General features: G+C 35.7%; 1 protein-coding gene and 1 long non-coding RNA gene across 3 annotated transcripts; one reads left to right on the plus strand and one right to left on the minus strand.

Annotated features, from left to right (window-relative positions):
• Positions 1-1,083: 1,083 nt before the first annotated feature.
• On the minus strand, positions 1,084-6,971 carry LOC116213983. 2 transcript variants are annotated; one of them, XM_031549173.1, is made up of 10 exons: positions 6,583-6,971; positions 5,904-6,362; positions 5,292-5,421; positions 4,676-5,163; positions 4,250-4,330; positions 4,045-4,149; positions 3,802-3,915; positions 3,601-3,684; positions 3,308-3,379; positions 1,084-1,927 (listed from the first exon to the last, which is right to left on the minus strand). In XM_031549173.1, the coding sequence occupies exons 2-10, from the start codon at positions 6,222-6,224 to the stop codon at positions 1,655-1,657; spliced, it is 1,668 nt and encodes a 555-aa protein (XP_031405033.1). In that variant the 5' UTR covers positions 6,225-6,362; positions 6,583-6,971; the 3' UTR covers positions 1,084-1,654. The 2 variants fall into 2 exon arrangements, with proteins under 2 accessions (XP_031405033.1, XP_031405032.1); XM_031549172.1 differs by lacking the exon at positions 6,583-6,971 and having other exon boundaries at positions 5,904-6,559.
• A 1,139-nt stretch (positions 6,972-8,110) lies between these two features.
• LOC116215327 lies at positions 8,111-9,476 on the plus strand. The gene is made up of 2 exons (XR_004158445.1): positions 8,111-8,290; positions 8,598-9,476. It is a non-coding gene; the product is annotated as an uncharacterized LOC116215327 (long non-coding RNA).
• Positions 9,477-20,804: the final 11,328 nt, after the last annotated feature.

Genomic DNA, 20,804 nt, shown 5'->3' on the forward strand with positions numbered 1-20,804 from the left:
AGTAAAATGAATTTCGTAATTAAGTTAATGTAGAAGATTAATTAAAGTTCTTTGCATTTGACAAATTATTATTATTATTATTATTATTATTACTACTACTACTATAATATTTATTATTATAATATATTTATTTATTATTAACGTTATTATTATTATTTACTTCATGGCTAAATAAATGTATATATTATTATATTAATGTACATTTATAATATTTTTATTATTTTATTTATTTATTATTATCGTTGTTATTATTATTATTATTATTTGTTTCACAGCTAAGTAAACGTATATATTATTATATTAATTTATATTATAATTACCTACTTCATGATTGAGTAATGCATATATTTATATTAATTTACTCGCAACTTTTAAAAAATAAAAGAAAAACTCGAGAGTATGAAAAAAATAACGTAGTGTCCGCGAGAACTTTCCAAATGCTTACAGTTTATACATATATAATGCACATTTTCAAAATCAGAAAACGAGCCATTTGCATTTGCTGCTACTTTTCTGTTCGTGCCCAAAATATAATCCATCCATGCATCTTGGAATGGGATTGAAATTTGGACAGCCAGTCAGTCAAAAGTTGAATTGTTTCAGCTAAAGTGTTTTGTAAAAATTCGCTTAGTTGGAGAAGTCCAATGATAGAGCCCATATATCGTGCTCACTATTCATATTCATTATCATAAACTATACACAGCCTATATGAATGATACAACTTGAATGAATGAGATGACGTCGCAAAGTAACATCCCTCTGTAAGTAACATGACATCTGATCCGTCACTGTCAGCAATAAGGATAGCAGTCATAGTAAAATGAATGAATGAATTGGCTGAAACGCCATCATTCAGCCATTTCAAGCGGACTGACTAACACTGACACTGACTGGAAGCAAAATCCACCAAGCCCTGAACAGGGAAAACCTTAGCTAGATACCGCAAAAAAATAGCTCTCAGGTATCTGATCAAAAAGGCCTTCCATTAATAAGTATTTATAAATTATACGAACGAAGCCTTCGAGCACAACCAAAAAAAAAAAAAAAGAAGACATAAATATGAAAGGAAGTGCTTCAAGTAGCTTTCTGAAGTTCAAAGCTCAAGTTTGCAATAAAAATACTCTCCCTAGATAGTAACGACTTAGGGCTTGTAATCATCAGCAATTTGTAACCATCAGCAATCAATTTGATAGGGATGTCCTGCGAGCGTGCTTTGCCTGACTTCAAGCTAAGCCGGCCTGCAGCCAAGCAGGACTTGACAGGCTTCTTGATCATCAATGTACAGTAAGTACACGGGATACACGATTGGGATCAGTATTGCTCTCTGATTAATACTCCAAATAGCTTCCAACACAGACTGCCAGCAAAACTGACCTTCTAACCTACTGAAAATTTTCTGAAGAAATAGAATTGAACCTAACTTTATTTACACGCTGATGACCCAGCACAAAAGTTACCCCTCAGATCCATTACGACCTCATCTTTGATGAGAATGAAACTTAAGATCCACAACAGGAAGATGTTGAACAAAGTTTGGATCTGAACAAGAACACCCACCACCTCCCAAACAGTACCTGGCATCCGGGATTTAGTTTCGCCTTTCTCCTCTCAAGGTGGGACTAGAGGGCACATCCATGCGTTGCAATTCATTCATTTAAGAAGATGCCCTTCGCCATTGCTTCTTCCCCTTCAACTGATACAGCTTGAATGGGCTCCAGCTCTTTCTGCGCTTTGAGGTTTCACAGAAGAGGCCCGAGGCAAGGGCTTGTTGAAGCCACAGTTCAAATTCTTCTTCCTCTTCGTCCATCATTTCCGCATCCAAATCCCATGGGTATCTGCTAGAGTTGGACCGTTGAGTCTTTCTCTCGAGGCCAACCATGTTTACATGGAAGCTGGGACGATGTGTGTTTGGACGACAAGCCATGCCCTGCATGGGATAGCTCCATGTCAATGAGATGCTTCATATGAAATTTAAAAAGTTCAGCAAAACTCTACGCCAGATTCAACTCCAATAATCAGATGGCTCGTCAGTTACTCGAATCAACACCAAAAGAGTCTGGACAGATGCACTCACAATAACCAAAGAAATAGAAAAATTAAGATCTTGCAGTTACTTATCCACAAAGATGAAGAGAAAGATCTTGCAGCTACAGCATTGCATCTTCTCTTTACCCCCTTTTAAGTTTATTAAAATAAAAATAACATGCGAGTCACGCGAATATAATCTAATTTAATACATCATTAATTATGTATTATATATAGGAGATAATAATAATTACTAAAACGAAAAATCATACAAAGTTTATAGTTGATAAATTGGTGTTTAGTGATGGTATGTTTAATGATGGTATCTTTTTCCACACATATTTGTAGCTTAAATCTTACATGAACTGCAAAGTATTTCTTTGTAATTTTTTATTTTTTTGATAAGTCACCTGCAAAGTATTTCATCTCTTATTTCATGCATCAAATATCATAATTAACAACAAAGAAAATGTCAAAGAACATAGAGGATACATTTTAACGAATATAAAATGATCATGTTTCATTTGATGAGGAAGAATTCGATATATGTAAAGCCGATTCACAAATTAGAGGAAGAGGAGATTCACAATTCGATATATTTTACTCGGCGTAAAATATGGACATGCTTGTAGTATTTTATACTTTAAAAGTCATTATGAACTTTTATGTCACATAATGGTATATATAATTCTTAAATATGAACAATGACCTTAAAAAATATGATTAGTAACATGGTCAAGAGTAAGAATTAAAATTTGTTAGATATATCAAAAGGATGGAGTTATCATAATATTAATGATAAGAAAAATATAAAGGAGTGTGTCTTTATGTATGATAGAGCGTATCCTTCAATGGCTCTAATATATAAATATATATAATAGTAGATGAAGTGAACAGGCCTGCCTTTATGCTTGAAAGTATACATCATTTGGTCTTTATGTGTGAAACAATACACGCTTTGGTGACCTCATATAAAGTGAGGGAGCATGTGTTTACATGGCTAGACACATGAATGAATTAGAATTCGTCTAGATATGTCACACGTAGAAAAGTGGCTAGATTCATCAAAAGGGTGGAGTACAACATTGAAATATGTTTTGATTCATTGAAACGGTATTGAAATTATGAAAAATCAATAAACACTTTGTTGAGCTTCATACTATTACAATGGTAATAGATAAGTCTCTCTTCTCATTCCTTTTTGTTTATAAGTAAAAATTTTGCAACTTACTATCAGATATATGCAAGATAAAGAGAAGAAGGGCTAGCTAAGCTAGCTAACCTGACAGATGGCCCATTCTGACACATCAAAGATTTTACTCTCAGCACAAACAAAAGCCCGGGGTATTTCCACCTATCAGTACGAAAGTAAATGATTAGGCGAAACGAATATTCAATTGTTCAACCGTCCAAACAGAATAATCGATGATTATCAAAATCCATTAGCAGAAGCTAGAGGACCAGAAACATATCTGAATTCTGTGCATTTAAAAACTGATTTCCTAAAAAAATTTAAAGAATTTTTTTTTAAAAAAAAGAACTTGAAACTTAGTATGATCCTAAAAAAATGAATACCTTGTGGGGCCTATCAAAAACCAAAGAGCCTTTGTACTCGACCCATCCATCTCCATCCTTCGCTTGATGGTATTGGCAGCAATCCTAAAACCAAATATTTTTTACATTTAAACGAACAAGTGCATAAACTCCTAAGTACTCCTTGTATTTTTGTTGCATTTGAGGACAATAAAAGTTTGAGGGGAATAAAAGATGACAAACCTGACACCATCTTGCCTTGGTCTTGCTTCGGTTGGTACAGACCCATATGTGAGAATTCCCACACTTTGTGCAGTGAATGCGTCTTGATTCTTCGGCACAATAATCAGTACCATCCTGCTTGTCAAATAGATAATAATGCAAATCAGCATCACACTACAGTTGACCTTAAAGCAGCAGAAAATGTCCATGCTCCACAGTTCAAAACCAGCACATTAGAGTTTGGTTGCTTCCATAGCATTTTACCTGTTGCGAGAAACCATGTGTCTGTTGGCAAACACTCCTACTTTTAGTTTCTTCTTTCTTTAGTTGCTCATCATAGTCTCTCTTCTTTGTAGAATCAGAAAGAACCTTCAACAAATAGCAATTATGAACAAGAGACCTAGTAAAGTTTATCATAATAGGAACTATGCTATGCACAAGTATTGCATATCATATGCAAATTAACCACCTCATATGCACACTGAAGTTTCTTGAATGATTCACTGGCAAGTGAACTTCCTCTATTCTTATCAGGATGAACCAGCATGGCCTACATTCAACAAGGTAACAGACATAAACATAAGCCAAATAAAATAGGCAAAGTACAAGAAAATAAGATGCACCAATATTGTTGAAAGAATAAACTGTAAAAGCTGCATAGATTATGACTGCTCATCGACGAAGCAACTCACGCTTTTAAAAAATCAAGACAAATCACTCTATCTTTACGGTACCTAATACTAGGGTAAGGTTGAACCAAAAACAATGATAAGTAACTCAAGAATGACTACAATTGAGTAGTGATTCACATAATGAACAGATAGCAAGTAGTCCAATTAACATTGCTAAAAGTAATATGATCAAATGAATAGGCATTCACATAAACAACACAAACCTTTTTCCGGTATTCCTTCTTCAGAATCATGGCATCAATTTTCTTATGCCGAGGAAAACCCAGTGATTCATAATGATCAGCACTGCTCATTATCCTTTTCATCTCATCAAGTGAAGTTGTTTCTTCTCTAACCACTGTGCTGGTAGATGACTCTTTCTGCTTATTAATGATAGATGAGGAGGCAGGAGGCTTGCTGGATGATTTGCACGACTGCACCTTTTCAGGTTCCTCATGAGAAGAAAATTCAGAGTCTCCAGAATATTCATCTTCGGTCAAAGTTTCAGATTCCTTCTGCTCAGTGGACTGCGTACTCTCACTTATATTGTCACAACACTGAAGCAAATAGCTCAGTACATCATTCGAGAAGAAGGCGAGGTTGATAGAAAGAAGAACACCAAGCCATCCAACTCGAACTTTGACACAATAAATAGAATAAAGAGTTGCCATCAAAACCACCAGACGTGCATGGTTCAGGGAGAACAAGTAACCTGCATTTGCACAGATGCTACTTCATATATGGAAGCAGCAGCTTCATAGGAAAATACCAGGCTGATGCAGTGAAGGAAATTAGAGAAAATGATAATTTTTAAATGATTGAAAGGCAGCAAAGCCATACCTCCTATTATGAACAAGGTTCCAGTTATCCAGAAGTTGGCATACATCCATAAAACCAAGATTGCGAAAAGTCCCGCAATAAAAAGACCTGGAGTGAAACCTAAGTACTGAATGGCAGCTCCAGCAGCTCCCTGAAACATATTAAGTATTGAAGCGAACACAAAGTGGCTTTTCCAAAGATTAAGACATCCGATTAACTTCCCCTCATCCAGTAAGTTTCCATTAAAAAAAAAATTTGAAGAGTTTTCTTGGAAAAATGAACGCGGGCAAAACGAATGTAGCAATCCGTAGTGATGATTTCAGCAGACGGAGGACAACCAGGATAATCAAGGCAAAATTAGTTTTGAGCTAATTTACAGATCCAAGATCAGGAAGACTAAAACATAGATCCATCACAACCGGCAGAACAAGAAAGTGGGAGATAAGAGTAAACCACGATATGCACATCATTCATTCTTAGGTTAGGGGCAATGAGCATTCATTCTAAAGAACCATTTTTGGCAACGGCTGAGAAAAAGGAAAAAGCAACAAAACCAAATCAAATATTAAGACAACATTAATTACACCGATAAGAAGATAAGTAGAATAAGAAGAGTCGAGATAGTGGGCATACCATGCTAATGACTACATAAACCAGGCAAGACAAGGAAGTTAGACTAAGGAAGCAACTCCACATGATGAGGAGCAGAGCGGCAGGACCAAATCCAATAACCGAATGAAAGCCCCTGAAGACACAGTCCCTCCAATAAAGCAGCAGGAGAAGCACCAACTTCCCAAACCTAGAGCACCAAGAACAAACCACCGGCCAATGGCGCTCCACGAAGATGTCCGCTTTATCTCTGAAACACGAGGCGGCATTTCTGGCACGCGAGCAGGCATGCTTCTGCGACTGGATCCACTTCCAACCTTGCTTGAACAGACCTATGTCTTCCATAGTTTCAATAGTGAGAAAGAAAGATCCCCACTTTTTTTTTTTTTTTGTAATTCTTTCCCCTCCACTTCGGATTCTGAGGATTATACTTGGTACTAGCTAGCTAGCCAGATCCCCATCAATGCGGGCGGGCTGCCCCAACTGCAATTCACGTCAAACAAGTAGAAGAACGGATCACGTTCATAGCTCATTCAATTCAACATGCACACACAAATTGCTTCACAGGCAAGTTTCCACAAAAAAAAAAAAAAAAAGCGAAAGAAAGAGAGAGAGGGGGTCGACTCGAGTCAGAAAAGCCCCAACCCCAAAAGGACAAAACCAAATATTCTTCATCATCATCTTTTTGAGACTGCAAACTTACTGAGGGGAGGGGGAGGGGGAGGGGGAGGGGAGGGGGGTGTGAGCAGAAAGGAAAGGAAGGGCCGAAAGTGAATTGGGAAACCCTAAGGAAAGCAAGCAAGCAACAGGTTGTTCTCAGCTCAATTCGAGGCTGGAGCAGTGAGCTGCTGGGCTCTCTGTGTGGTCTGGGTGGGGTGGCGTGGTGATTATTGATAAACGAAACCCTGGGCTGAGCTGAGCTGGGCTCTTTTTCTTTCTTTTCTTTTTTCCTCGAGGGGAAGGGGGGAGAGAGAGAGCTCAGCTGAAGCCTTCACAGCTCGGGTCGGGGGAGGGTACTGCTCGTGAAAGACAAAAGTGGGGGGGTTTTGAAAAGTGGGAGTCGAGATGGAGGGAGGAGTTGTGTGAAAGAGAGACGGGAGAGGAGAGAAAAGGTACATTATATCATTCATTCATGGGCTTTTGCTGGTTTCACATCTCACATAGGGGAGAGAGAGAGAAGGAGAAAGAAATACATACAGAATCAATGAGAAAGAGATAGAGAGAGAAAGGGGCAGATTATTCTATTAATAGGTTAATTATATATAAAAAAGTACAATATTTTTCTAAATATAAACGCACTACTTTCAGATTGATTTGTAATTTTAGCAAAACGCCAATTATTCGATCAAATATAAAAATAACAGCTAACGAAGTTAACGATATAATGTGACACAATATGATTAAACGAGTGGCACCTGGCACCGTTATCTCTATGTTAGTTATTATCATCCAATCATATGGAGCTTATTTATCCAATCATATTATGTCACGTGACACTGTTAGTTCCAAGTTAGTTATTATCGTTACAATTTGACTGAATAATTTACATTATACTAAATGCGTAACTAAACGTAAAGGTCGTGCTATATTTTAAAAAAAGAATGCAACGGTCGTACATTTATATGATGTTCTTCAAAAGTCGTGCTACATTTAAGAAAAAATGTAAAAATCGTGCATATATGTGTTAATATATATAAATGTCGTATTTTTTAGATAATTAAGTCATTTTTATTTGTTATAAAATCATTATTATTATTATTATTTGCTCCTCTTCTTCTTCTTCTCATTTTTATTTATTTATTTATTTTTGCTCTTCTCGGACTTGTGGATTATTAGGATAATTAATTTTGGGACTTAAGCGGGGCCCGCTATTTCTTTTCTTTTTATATGTAATATATTAATGTAAATAAATGAACGATTGATTGCCTGGTTGACTGAGCCATGATTGTCAGAATCGCAATTCGAATCGTAAAATCGTACGATTCTACGATTCATGGGGGGTCATCGAATCCGATTGCAGGGGTGAGTCGGTTTTTGTAGAATTGGGCCGAAATCGCGAGCCGAACCGGAGAATCGCAGAATCGGGCCGATTCTGCGATTCTACGGTCGGGCCAAAATCAGCCCAAGCCCAGGCCCAGAAGGAGCCGAAGCCCAGGCCCAGAGACTCCCCCCCCCCCCCCCCCCCCCCCCCCCCCCCCCCCCCCCCCCCCCCCCCCCTCTTTCTCCCGCCCGCCCTTTCTTCCTTCTCTACTGGGGTTAACCCTAATTTCTCGAGATCTCCAATCGAAATCTTCCATAGTTCCATCCACCTTCGATTAACGATGCTAGCTTGTCAGAGCGGCGGATACGTTCTCGGGTAGCGCGTGCGCGGCTACTCCGAGCTTCGATCGGGGGCAGGGCAAGACCGGCAGGTATGATTCTGATTCAATTATCCCTCTATTGGAAGCCTCAGTGATACTAATGATCGAAATCCTGACATCCTTTGAGACGGGATTGTAAAACAGACGCGGTATTCCATTGATCACGTTGTAAAACAGGCGCAGTGATACTGTGTTCTTACGGTATATATATATATATATATATATGCTATGATTCACTGTATCTTCCTTTTCTTTAATGAGGAAGATGATTGCCTTTTAGCCTTTTACTCATTTAATATTCTACTTGACATGATTCTATTTCTATTTGACTTGAACGAGAGCCATATCTAATTTGAAGCTTCAAGGATCCGTGGATGTACCAGAGGTTACCGAATTGGGCCTCCGAGTAGAGCTAGATCCTCGAACAGGACGTCCAAAGCTTGTAAACTGCCCTCGATCATGATTCTTGCTTATGCTTAGAGAAGTGAAGTAAGGAATTGTTCACTGGCATTGATTCATGTTGTTATTGGATCGGAAATGGTCAAGTCCTGATGTATCTTGAGTATGAGCAGAATAAAAATTGATGAGGGTGAACTGATGTTCGGACACTGTTTGGCAGTAAAAGGCCTCTGTAGTTCTTGGTGGCTCTAGGCGGCCCTGACTTGCTCAACACTGGACTTGCGAGCTCTATCAGGTCTCTCACTCATTGACATGAAAGAATTTTTCTCCAAGTTCGAGAGAGATGGCCGAACTCGCATTGGATCTATATTGTAATTGTACTTCTGTTATTTATGCATAACCATCTAAGAAGACTGGCTACGAGTTCTTTCCATTTTCTATACCATGTAACTGTGATCGAACTCTCATGGTCATTCCAGTGAAAAATCTCTGGTCTCATTCCATGGATTAAGCCATAATTTTAACTTGCGTTCTCTTGGTCGTGGAGATGATGGTGATGAAGAAAGTGGAAGCGTTCAAATTGGCGATGAAGATGCAATGCGCACACAAGAGCATGCCACGGTTGATGACTTGGAGCTTTCTGAAGAAGATGAGTTTGATGATGATGATGTTGGTAATGATGAAGATTTGAATGAGATATGATTTGTTTGTTCATTTCATGTTATGACTTATGTTATTAACATTTTATTTTGGGAGTTTAAGTTATGATTTGCACCTTGAATTTCGATAATTTGTAACGATATTTTGTGTTTTATGTCTTATTGTTGATTTTTTGGTTTGTGGTCTTTATTTGAATGAACAAGGATTGATTTTTTTTGTTCATGAAAGTATGCTACATATATAAATATTTTTTTTTAATTACAAGTAGAATCTTACGATTCACGATTCGAATCACGATTCACGATTCTACGACCCTCGACCGATTCTAGGTAGAATCGCGATTTTGACAACCTTGGACCGAGCCGATAGGTTCGGTAGCTGGCGCATGGCGTGGTCGATATCGCGATTCTGACAACCTTGGACCGAGCCGATAGGTTCGGTAGCTGGCGCATGGCGTGGTCGGTCCCCTCTCTTCCCTTTGTCTCGAAATCGTTAGATTCCCGCCCCCTCCCCCCACCCCCACCATAGTCCAGACGAAGGAAGTTATCTTTCCTTTGCTTTCCTTTCCTTTCCTTTCGTTAATTGCACCAATTGCTCATTGATTTTGTTGAACCGACAATAACATGGGCGTTGTGTGCTCTGCTATGCTGTGCTGCGCCATACCGTGCACCACGCTCTTCCTCTTATCAAAATGATTAGCATTTTTTTTTTCTCTTGTCGATGGCATGGGCATGGAGTGTTATATTTTTAATGCAAATCAAGATGGCAAGAGATGGGATCAGATGGAATGGAATGATCTAGAAATCATTATAAAATTTTTACTAGACCTATAAGTGATTTGCTTCATCTCCAATTTAAAAATTCGAGTTTGATGTTCCTAATTACAAATTTGGGATTTTCTATTTCACTTTTTCACGTGAGATAAAAATATATCTGCTTATGCAAGCAAATGATCATTTATTCATCCGATCCGGGAGTACATTTACTAATGAAGGTTTTCAAAAAATCCATTGACATCACCCTATACTGAGGTCAGTCTCGGGTTTACCTCGGCAGCTAAGGTTATTGCAGTAAATATATATATATATATGTATATATATATATATTTACTGCAATGTAATTAATTATGAAAAAAAAGAGGGTCAATTATTATAGGTAAGGTCATTGCAACCACCAGGTTCACCTCAACTAGAACCCTCTTTAATTGGCTTTTTCCTTAAATTAATTATGTTTTGTTTCATTCAGTTCAGTTATTACTATGAGTCTCACTACTTGACAAGCAAAGGAAGATATCCAACAAATTCTTAGCTAGTTTCGAGGAAAAAGACCAGCTACGTACTATACTAATCAATTTTTGTGATGTTACCTCCGAGACCCGGGTTCGAATCCCCTTAGGGCCACCGGAACGCCTTTGGCGTGATTACCCGTTCCGTGCGTCGCCGGGGGTTCACGGAGTCCCGGGGATTAGTCGAGCGAAGCCCGGACACCCCGGATTAGCAAAAAAAAAAAATTTTCGTGATGTTACTATGTAAAAGTTTCGTTCAACTATTTTATTACTAAAGCATGGGACCCTCGCTATACACAAAAAAAATATATAATTTTAATTTATAAATTTTTATTTACACTAGGGACGGTGTTATGTAATCTTATTAATTAGTTATGCACGTGCACAATTGCTTTAGTACTTTTATACAATCTCGATTTTGATTTTCACAAAAAAATTTGTTAGGTTGCGTTTGGTTTCATAGTAGAATTTTAAAATCAGATTTTAATTTTGATTTTGAGTGGTATAAATGGGGCCCACCTTTGACTTTGTATGTGTTATGTTGTTTTATTGTGAAAAAAAGTGGTATAAATGGGGCCCACTCTTTGACTTTGTATGAGTTATTTTGTTTTGTAGTTGGTAGAGTTAAGTTAGAATTGTGATTCTAAAATACCATCTTAAAACCAAACGGGCCCAAATTTTTTATAATTATGATGTACTTTTGTGAATATTTAGCAGTCGTAAGTGGAGTTTCTTTTTTTGTTTTTTAAGGAAATGAAGTGACTGAATTTTTAGGATTTTTTAAACCATAAAAATTGGAAAATAATCAACAAGATCTATTGAAATATAATAAAAGTGTATATATGTATATAAAAGATGTAAGATTATATATATATATATATATATATATATATATATATATTATGATAACAATAAAAGTCGTCATGTCTGAGCCCACAACACAATGAATGAAGATTGGAAAAGCATTGAAATCCATCATGTGTGGATCGATGGGCTTATATATTATATTGGGCCGAATTAGCCCAAATAGATGCACTCAACAGGCCTCCTGAATAGGCCCAACTGATGGAACAGACGACGCTGACAGAACAGAACAGGACTCAACTCTAGAACAGACCACGTCAGGTTTCTTTCTGATAGGGAGATGAGCCGTGCTATGCACAGTCATCAATATCCGCTAATTATAGATTGTAAAATATAAATATTAATGATTTTTTTAGTTATTATTAAGTAATGGCAGGTCATCAAAGTTTATATAGAAATTCATATAATTGATATATATTCGTTGAAATAATGATTATATCTTATATTTAAAAATGAAGAAATACTTACCTTACTCATTTAATGTTGACATACCGTAATAATTTTTTGAGCTGCATGACTTTTTTTATGTATATGATTGTAGTATGGTCCAAGCTCGTAGAGATTTTTCTCCATAAATCTCTCTGTAGAAGGAACACCGTTGTTCATGGCCCGTGAGAGAAAATTGTGTTGTCAGGAAAAAATAGTAATGAGAATCGATAAAGAAAAAAATAGTAATGAAGTATATGTGATTATGAGGCTTATATATAGATATGTAAAGATTATACATGTTAAAAAATATTAAGTTGCCCACATATCAATATACTATCAGTTATATGATAGTGGCTTCATGCATATTGATAGTTACATTTTGTTAAAAAAATGCATATCCAATTTGTATATAACTTTAAGTACCAATTCATAGAAGACGATCTACTATGTAGATAAATTTATTTTAAATATTAGATATTCTATTCCATTTTGTTATTTAAAATCTATACATTACTTAACTATAAATTAAGTAAATGCGACGAAATTAATTTAAATTTATTATTTTATACGTAACGTTTTGAGAAAAAATGAACACATGTATTAATATTGTTTACTTCACAATTAAGTAAACACATATATTATTATATAATATATTATATTTTATTATTTACTTCCTCGTTAAGTAATATATATTTTTATTAAAAAATTTAGAGGAAAATTCTTAATTATTTATTTTAAAATAAAAAATTATTTACAAATAATAAAAAGAAATAGCAATGTGAATGCATTTATTTCTTCATTTCTTTATTTGTCGATAGCCGTATAGATTATATTAGTATATACGGTAAGATTTTGAGAAAATGAATTTATATATTAATATCATTTAATTCACAATTAAGTAAACACATATATTATTATATTATTTTATATTTTATTATTTACTTTTTCGTTAAGTAATGTATATATTTTTATATAAAAATTTAGGCAGAAATTATTAATTTTATATTGTAAAATGAAAAATTATAATTTGCATAATAAAACGAAATAGCAATGTGACCGCATTTATTTATTTCTTTCTTTATTCATCAAAAGGTGAATATTATATATTATAAGTAACATAAATTTATTAAAATATACTAAAAAATAATCGAAAATGTAATTTGTAGTCTAACGTGAACGCATTTATTTATTTCGTTTGTTTATTCATCGAAAGTCGAATAGAATATATTATAATTAAAATATATTAATAAATAAACTTAAATGAATCACAATTATGCAAATACGAAATTCGAATTATGCTCTCCCCAATATCGCACGAATAGCTCAATTAGTGAAGTCAGTAATCATTCTCTTCGAATAATGTCAGAGTTAATATGTGCTTAGTAAGCAGTAAAAACAAAACACATTTGTGTAAAATAATTTGAAATTTATATATTACTTGGCTTTCAACTAATAAAATGTAACAAAATCAATTAAAGTTTACTATTTTATCCAGTGAAATATATATATATATATAAATGAAAAGTATGGGTAGTATAGAATCTATAATACCCATACTACCCAAAACCCTAAAACCCTCAAATACTATGTCATAATAGATCTGAATACTTGCCCTAGAAGGGTATAATGGAATCCGTAGTACGTGAGAAAACTATTTGCTTGATCAAGTATGTTACCAATCAATTTTACAACAAAATTCAAGAAGATTAATTTGTTGTAAAACTTATAGAAATATAAACATAGATATTAATATAATATTTACTTCATGTTACGTAAACGTATTTATTAATATATTATTTTATAATATTATTATTTACTTCATTGTTAAACAACGCATTTGTTATAGTATTATTTTATAATATTATTGTTTACTTTATCGTTAATAAATTTATTTACCTAATAAAATAAAATAATAATGTGAATGCACTTATTGTTTCGTTTGTTTATTCATGGAAAGTCGAACAGAATATACTATAAGTAAAATTTATTAAAAATATAATAAAAAATAAATGAAAAATAATAATAGTTGAGAGAGTACGAGATTCAAATTGTACTCTTATTGCATATTAATATATTATTCAAATCATTGTTAAGTAAATTTATATATTAATATTTTATAATTTTTTTATGTACTTCATCATTAAGTAACGTACTTATTGTTGTAATGTTTTACATTATTATTATTTATTTCATTGTTAAGAAATTCATTTGCCTAATAAAGCGAAATAATAATGTGAACGCACTTATTATTTTCGTTCATTTGTTCATCGAAAGTCGAATAAAATCAATTTATTAAAAATATAATAAAAAATAAATGAAAACGAATCACCTTCGGAACAATAGGAAATCGAAATCGTACTCTCCTTAGAGTACTCCAAAAACAGTCAAGTTTTATATATATAGATAATGTGCTAAGCGGGGTTGCTAGTTTGACAATTTGGTCCCTGAAATATGCACCTCACTGCAAGTTCGTCCCGGAAATAAAATATGTGTACAAGTTGGTCCGGACGTTACAAACGTTAGGACGAATTGGTCCGGACGTTGCAAACATTAGGACAAATTGGTCCTTCCGTTTGAAAACATGAGAAGTCCCTGACGGAACTTAATGAAGATGGCGTTAACGGCCACTGTTCATCATCCCTCTCGTTTACTTCTTCCTTCCTCCCACCCGAATTGCCCTCTGTTTCTGTTGTCTTCCTCCAAAATTCAATCAAACCCTAATTACACTAGAAATCTTCAAATTCTGGACAACAGCTCAAATTCGATCAAGCTAGCTTCGTTCTGAAATTGAGAGTGTCGGCCGTGAGGATCGTCGAGGAGAGCATCGGCCATTTGCTTCACCGAAATCGAGATCGTCGAGGAGAGCATCAGTGAGGTGCCATCGTAAGGACATGCTTTGTTTTCAAACCCAGATGTAATCACATTTATGTTAATGTATTCACCCGTGCGTGGTCTGCTCTTGTTTGGTGGTTCACCCGTGCGTGAGGACTAGGAGATTGTGATGTTTCACGATGACCTTTTATCGTTTTGTGATTGTGCAAAATTTATGGCATGCTGGTGTCTCCGGGCGAAGAAGCTTAATTATTAGAGGTGACTAGTTTGTGCTTGTTATAGCTTAGTAACAAGCTTACTGCTTGTTATAGCTTACAGAGTTAGAAACTTGTTTAGTTTTGGTTTACATTCCTCCTGATGACATAATGAAGTCGTAGGATAGTAGAAGTGACTAGTTTGTGCTCCTTCAATTGATAGATGATCGTGTTCATGGAATGTGAATTTGGTATATTGTTAAAGAGTGCAAAATATGGAGGTTAAATCATGCTTCAGAAGATACAAGACTATTTGTTGACGACATCAATATTTTGTTTTTGGTCGATATATGATATACTTGTATAGTTGGTTATTGGTTTGTTATTGATGTATGGAGTTTGATTATTTCGAACCTGGATGTATTACTCTTGTTTGCAGTCCGGTGGCAATGCAACGGATATGAAAGCGAGCCCTATTTTCGGCTAAGGTTGGCTGACGACACCATCAGTTGAAGTTCGTGATGCTTGGATGCAATTGAAATCAAACCATAATTGAGCTACAAATCAGGGAGGAGAAGGTGAATAACCCCGAGAGGATCTGGGGTTATTGATTTGCATTGCACATAGCTTCCAAGTCAGTAGTGATTGTTGTTTTTGCTGTCTTTGGTTGTTTATTTGGGGTAATTGTTGTTCATCACCATGCATAGCAAATGCTCGACAATATGCTGCATTATACGACAATATGCTCGACAATATGCCGCATTATACGACAATATGCTGCTCGGTCCTCACGCAACTGCACCTGCGGTTGTTTATGTTGCCTTATTTAAGTCTCATTTGCCTCTCTCTGTCGATATATCTATTTATGGTTTGTGTTTGGCATGAGGTGATGAATTTTTGAATTGGTTTTATGCAGGAATGATGATGAGGTTGGTGAGGAGGATAATCTTGAGTATGAAGGTACTAAGCATGTTGATTCAGAGGTTTATTGTGATTCATAATATATATTTAATGAGGATGCTGAAGGTCATTTGGATGAAGAAGAATAGCATATTGGTGATGGATCAGATCCCGAAAATATAGAGCAGATAGTTGTCAGATTATCACCAACAACAACGCATATGGTCATCTCTAATGATGAAGAGGAAGGCTATATTTCATAGGAGTTAGCGGACAAGTGTATATCTGATGATGACAAGGGTGAAGAGGAGTTGAGAAAGTACCCCGAGTTTGATGAGAATGCCACGTTTGGGGAGGTTCAGTTAGAGTTATACATGTTATTCCCAAACTTAACTATGTTCAAGAAAGTTGTGACATATTATAATATAACAATAGGAAGGGTATTCAAGTTTATGAAGAATGACAATGAAAGCGTTAGGGCAAAGTGTAGATCAGAAGGGTGCAAATGGGAGATCTTTTGTCCTTTGAGTAATGAGGTGAAAACTTTCAAAGTAAAGAAGTTCGTGGAGCGTCATATTTGTGCTAGGGGGTTCAAAAACAAGCGAGCTAATAAGAAATGGTTGGCTGTTCAGTTTGTTGATGAATTAAGATCATACTTAACGACGTCAGCACATGATGCTTTTGAGTGGCTTAAAAAGTACAGAGGTATTCATGTAGATGACTATCAAGTATACAGAGTAATGAGGTTGGCCAGGAAAATTGTAGAGAGATCTGAGAAGTTGCAATATCGAAAATTGTGGGACTACTGTGAGGAATTTAGGAGGAGGAATCCTAACTCTACATTTGGTTTGAAAGTGCATAGACCTACTATAGAGCTGCCACCAACATTTGATAAACTAAAGCAAATGTTCAGGGGTTTAAAGTAGGGTGCAGGCCCTTCATTGGGCTTGATGGGTGTTTTTCTAAAGGGATACTATGGAGGGCAATTACTGTCTAATGTTACTTAAGATGGCAATCAACATTTCTATGTGATTGCAGTAGCTGTTGTTGAGCAAGAAAGTAGGGATACATGGAGTTGATTTTTGACAAATTTGCTTGGGGATATTGGACAGTACAGTGACAATGGTTGGAACTTTATATCAGATCAACAGAAGGTACCTATGAATTAACTATAATTTTTTAATATTGACTAAAACTAAAATATTATTTAACATTTAAGATTCTTGGAGGGTTTGAAATTGACTTTGGAGGAACTTCTACAGCAAATTCAAGAACATGGACCTAACCAAGCAACTCTGGAAATGTGCAAGAAGTACCAAAATGGTGGAGTTTGAGCAAAATATGATGATAATGAAGAGAATGAATGAGGATGCATGAGCATGGCTGAAGAAATTCAACCCCGATGCTTGGAGCAAAGCTGGATTTAGTGATTATCTTAAGAATGATAATCTACTAAATAATACTTGTAAGCAATTTAACTCGAAAATTGTGAAATTTAGAGATAAACCAATCATTACGATACTTGAAGAGATTAGATGTTATTTGATGGGGAAGATGAATAAACACAGATTGAGGGCAAATAACTTTGTGGGTCAAATTTGTCCAGTAGCATGGAGTAGGCTAGACAAGTCTAGAAAAAATAGTTCATATTGGACCCCTTAATGGGTTGGTGATGCAGAGGGTTACAAATTTCAAGTATGAAAAAGGCCCCAATGCAAGGTGGTAGATTTAGGTGATGGAACTTGCAGTTGTAGAATGTGGCAGTTAATTGGGATACCATGTGCATATGCTATTACTTGCATGGCTTACAATAATTTGGAACCCGAGAAGTATGTTCACTCGTGGTATTCTACTGAACGATGTAGAGCCACTTATGTCCCGTACATTGAACCAATTACTGGTGAAAGTGACTGGCACCGCACCGAACTGCCACCAATTGAACCACCTGCATTTAAAAGACCGTTTGGAAGGCCTAAGCAAAAGAGAAAGCAATCTAAGGGTGAGGCAAGCAACTCCTCCAAAGCAACAAGAAAGTATGATGAGACTCACCGCTCTAAGTGTGGAGAGGCTAGGCACAATATTAGGATATGTACGAGTGAAGCCACTAATGATGGACTAAATAAGAGGGGAAACAGAAGAACCACCAAGGGTTCTAATACATTTGATTCACAGGTATAATAATTGTTTATTATGTTAACTATGATAAATTCAATTGGCTTTGTGTTATAAATTCTCTTTTGCTCTTTTGGTAGGTTGAAGCCCAATTAGGCTCCTCAGGCCCCATTGTAGGGTCTCAAGACTCTATCATCATCAGGCCTAGCCTACCTGTTTCATTGGGATCCATTCGATCAACTTCACATTTTTCTGCTCAGGTTGATTGAATTCACATTGAGTATTAAAATTATTTTGTCTAAGAGAAGCCAACATAGAAATCTTGTTTTTATAGGTTCAACGAAGGCCTTTTAGCTCAGGAATGGGGATACCAGCAAACCAAGGTCCTAATTGGAGGCCTCCAAGACCATTTAATCCAACTCCAAGTCCAAGCACGTTTCCATTCAGGTTCCCTGCAGTATTGATGGGTAGAGACAATTTGAGTACTCATGCTTATAGACCCCCTCCTATAAGGCCCAAGAGTACTTGCACCAGCTTCAACAGCTTCAACGTCAACTTCTCATTCAAGCTCACCACAAGGATCAAACACCATTAGTCGAAGATCTTGAGGAGTTCGTAGAGCTGATAGGCAGTTTTTATAGTTTTAATTGTAGTTTCACCTAATTAGCTGTCAACAAGACATGCAATAGTTATATGTTTGTGGTTATGTATTCTGTGGAGAAAATACATTTTGTTATGTATTATGTGGAGAAAATGCATTATGTTATGTATTATGTGGGGAAAATGCATTCTATTATGTATTCTGTGGGGAAAATGCATTATGTATTATGTGGGAAAAATACATTCTGTTATGTATTCAATGGAAAAATGCATTTTGTTATATATTATGTGGCAAAAATTCATTTTGTTATGTATTATGTGGAAAAAAATGCATTTTGTTATGTATTATGTGGAAAAAATGCATTATGTTATGTATTATGTGGAAAAATGCATTCTATTATGTATTATGTGAAAAAAAATGCATTTTGTTATGTATTATGTGGAAAAAATGCATTCTATTATGTATTCTTTGAAAAATGCATTTTGTTATGTATTATGTGGGACATATGCATTATGTTATGTATTCTGCAGAAAAATGCATTTTCTTATGTATTATGTCGAAAACATGCATTTTATTCTGTATTCTGTCGAAAAAATGCATAATAGGCAACAATAACAGAAGGCCACACATAATAGGCAATAATAACAGAAGATCACATCAAGCCAAACAATAACAGTCATCTAAATACAAATTAGAAGCTCACAAGCCTACAATATCCCATTCACATGAGGAAACACGTTACAATATTCTCAGACAAATACAAACTAAGACTAAAACAAGGATGAAAATCAATATACAACATGCAATCTTCAGCATTTTGTTCTCTTGTTCATACATTTGAATTTTCTTCTTCATCTTGTTCATGAGCTTGTTATCTTCTCCATTTAAACCTTGTTTCTTCGAGGATGTAAAAGAAGCTCCAATCCAGGGTGCTGCAGTCTGCTGCACTTCAAGCTGCTCCTCATTAGTCGCCCATTCAAAAAATCCACAAGTAATATCACTTTTCTTCCATAAATGACAACCAAGAAAGTGCCTACCATAACTTTATTTCCTGTTAGACGTTTGCAACAAGAGCTTCCTTCCACACCCACAGAGATTGACTGATTCCTCAACTCGTGAAGAAGCTATGGACTTTTGGACATATTGCTTTGTCCCACTCCATTGACTTCCCTCACGTCCCATATCTGTTGTGCTTACACGTGAAGCTTAGTTGAAGCTTTTGGATGTGTCTATCTGTTTGTTTTTGCTGCAGATGGTTAAAACTGCAAAAGAACATGTATCGACCAATTCAGAGAGTGTCATTCAGAGAGGATCTTAAGTCAGAGTCATAACCATTGATGTGCTTCGAAAAGAGAAATAAAGCAGCTTTTTAAGCAGTAAAAATCTTTTTTTTCTCTTCATTTTTAATGAATTGATAAACAAACGACAACGATCTCTTCTCTCATGAAGAAAGGAGTATGGAAAAGTTATGTAGCCTCTTTTTTCCCAAGAAATCAAGGCCAAAATTAATCAAAGCTTCATTAAGGCGTACACCATCACCTTTCAAGTAGAAACCTCTACATCCGGCCACATCAGATTATATTCATCAGAAATATATTGATCAAGAACTTTCGAGGCATTTCTAGAGAAAATTCAGAGAAAGGAAAAAGGTGATGTTTAAACAGTACAGAAAGCAAACTTTCTGGACAACAGTTCTAACTCCAATACATTTTTCCATGTCTGCAATGTCCACTAGCTCAACAAGCTCAACATGATACAATATCAGCGGGCACAGTATTAGCGGGCACAATATCGAGTGATATACCAATGAAAGAAAACACATACCAATGAACTCGTTTTGCAATTACAGCTGAAAATGGGGCTCGCTATCATATCCGTTGCATCGCCACAGGACTGCAAACAAGAGTAATACAACCGGGTTCGAAATTATCAAACTTCATACATCAATAAACCAGTAACCAACTGAATGTTGTTAATGTATCATAAGCTAATTTTCGTGAACACGCATAAAACATGTCTACTGCATGCTCGAATTTCTTCTTGTTCCATGCTGTGATATATTTCAAAGAATAGCCTTAACTTGAAAATGTATTTGCAATTCGCTTGCTAAAAACTCATCCGACAGTTCGTTCAGTCCTTTATACTCTCATATTGATGGATAATTCTGTCTGCTGTTCTATGAACTCTTGCAGGCTGTCACCCGCAAGGAAATTGACTTGCAAGTGGTGGAGATTCCAGCCACCGTCATTTTTGGAAGATCTTTCTTTGGTAATCTAAGTTCTCTTATCG

Source organism: Punica granatum, chromosome 7 (assembly GCF_007655135.1).
Source record: "Punica granatum isolate Tunisia-2019 chromosome 7, ASM765513v2, whole genome shotgun sequence".
Lineage (NCBI taxonomy): Eukaryota > Viridiplantae > Streptophyta > Magnoliopsida > Myrtales > Lythraceae > Punica > Punica granatum.

Bases quoted from the DNA above. Each gene is read 5' to 3' on its own strand.
- LOC116213983 (XM_031549173.1), bottom strand. From the start codon at position 6,224: ATGGAAGACATAGGTCTGTTCAAGCAAGGTTGGAAGTGGATCCAGTCG. The intron at 4,331-4,675 runs GTTTGTGTTGTT...TGTTGAATGTAG, and splicing joins AGAAGGAATACCGGAAAAAG to GCCATGCTGGTTCATCCTGA. The intron at 3,380-3,600 runs GTATTCATTTTT...TCGTACTGATAG, and splicing joins TTTTTGATAGGCCCCACAAG to GTGGAAATACCCCGGGCTTT.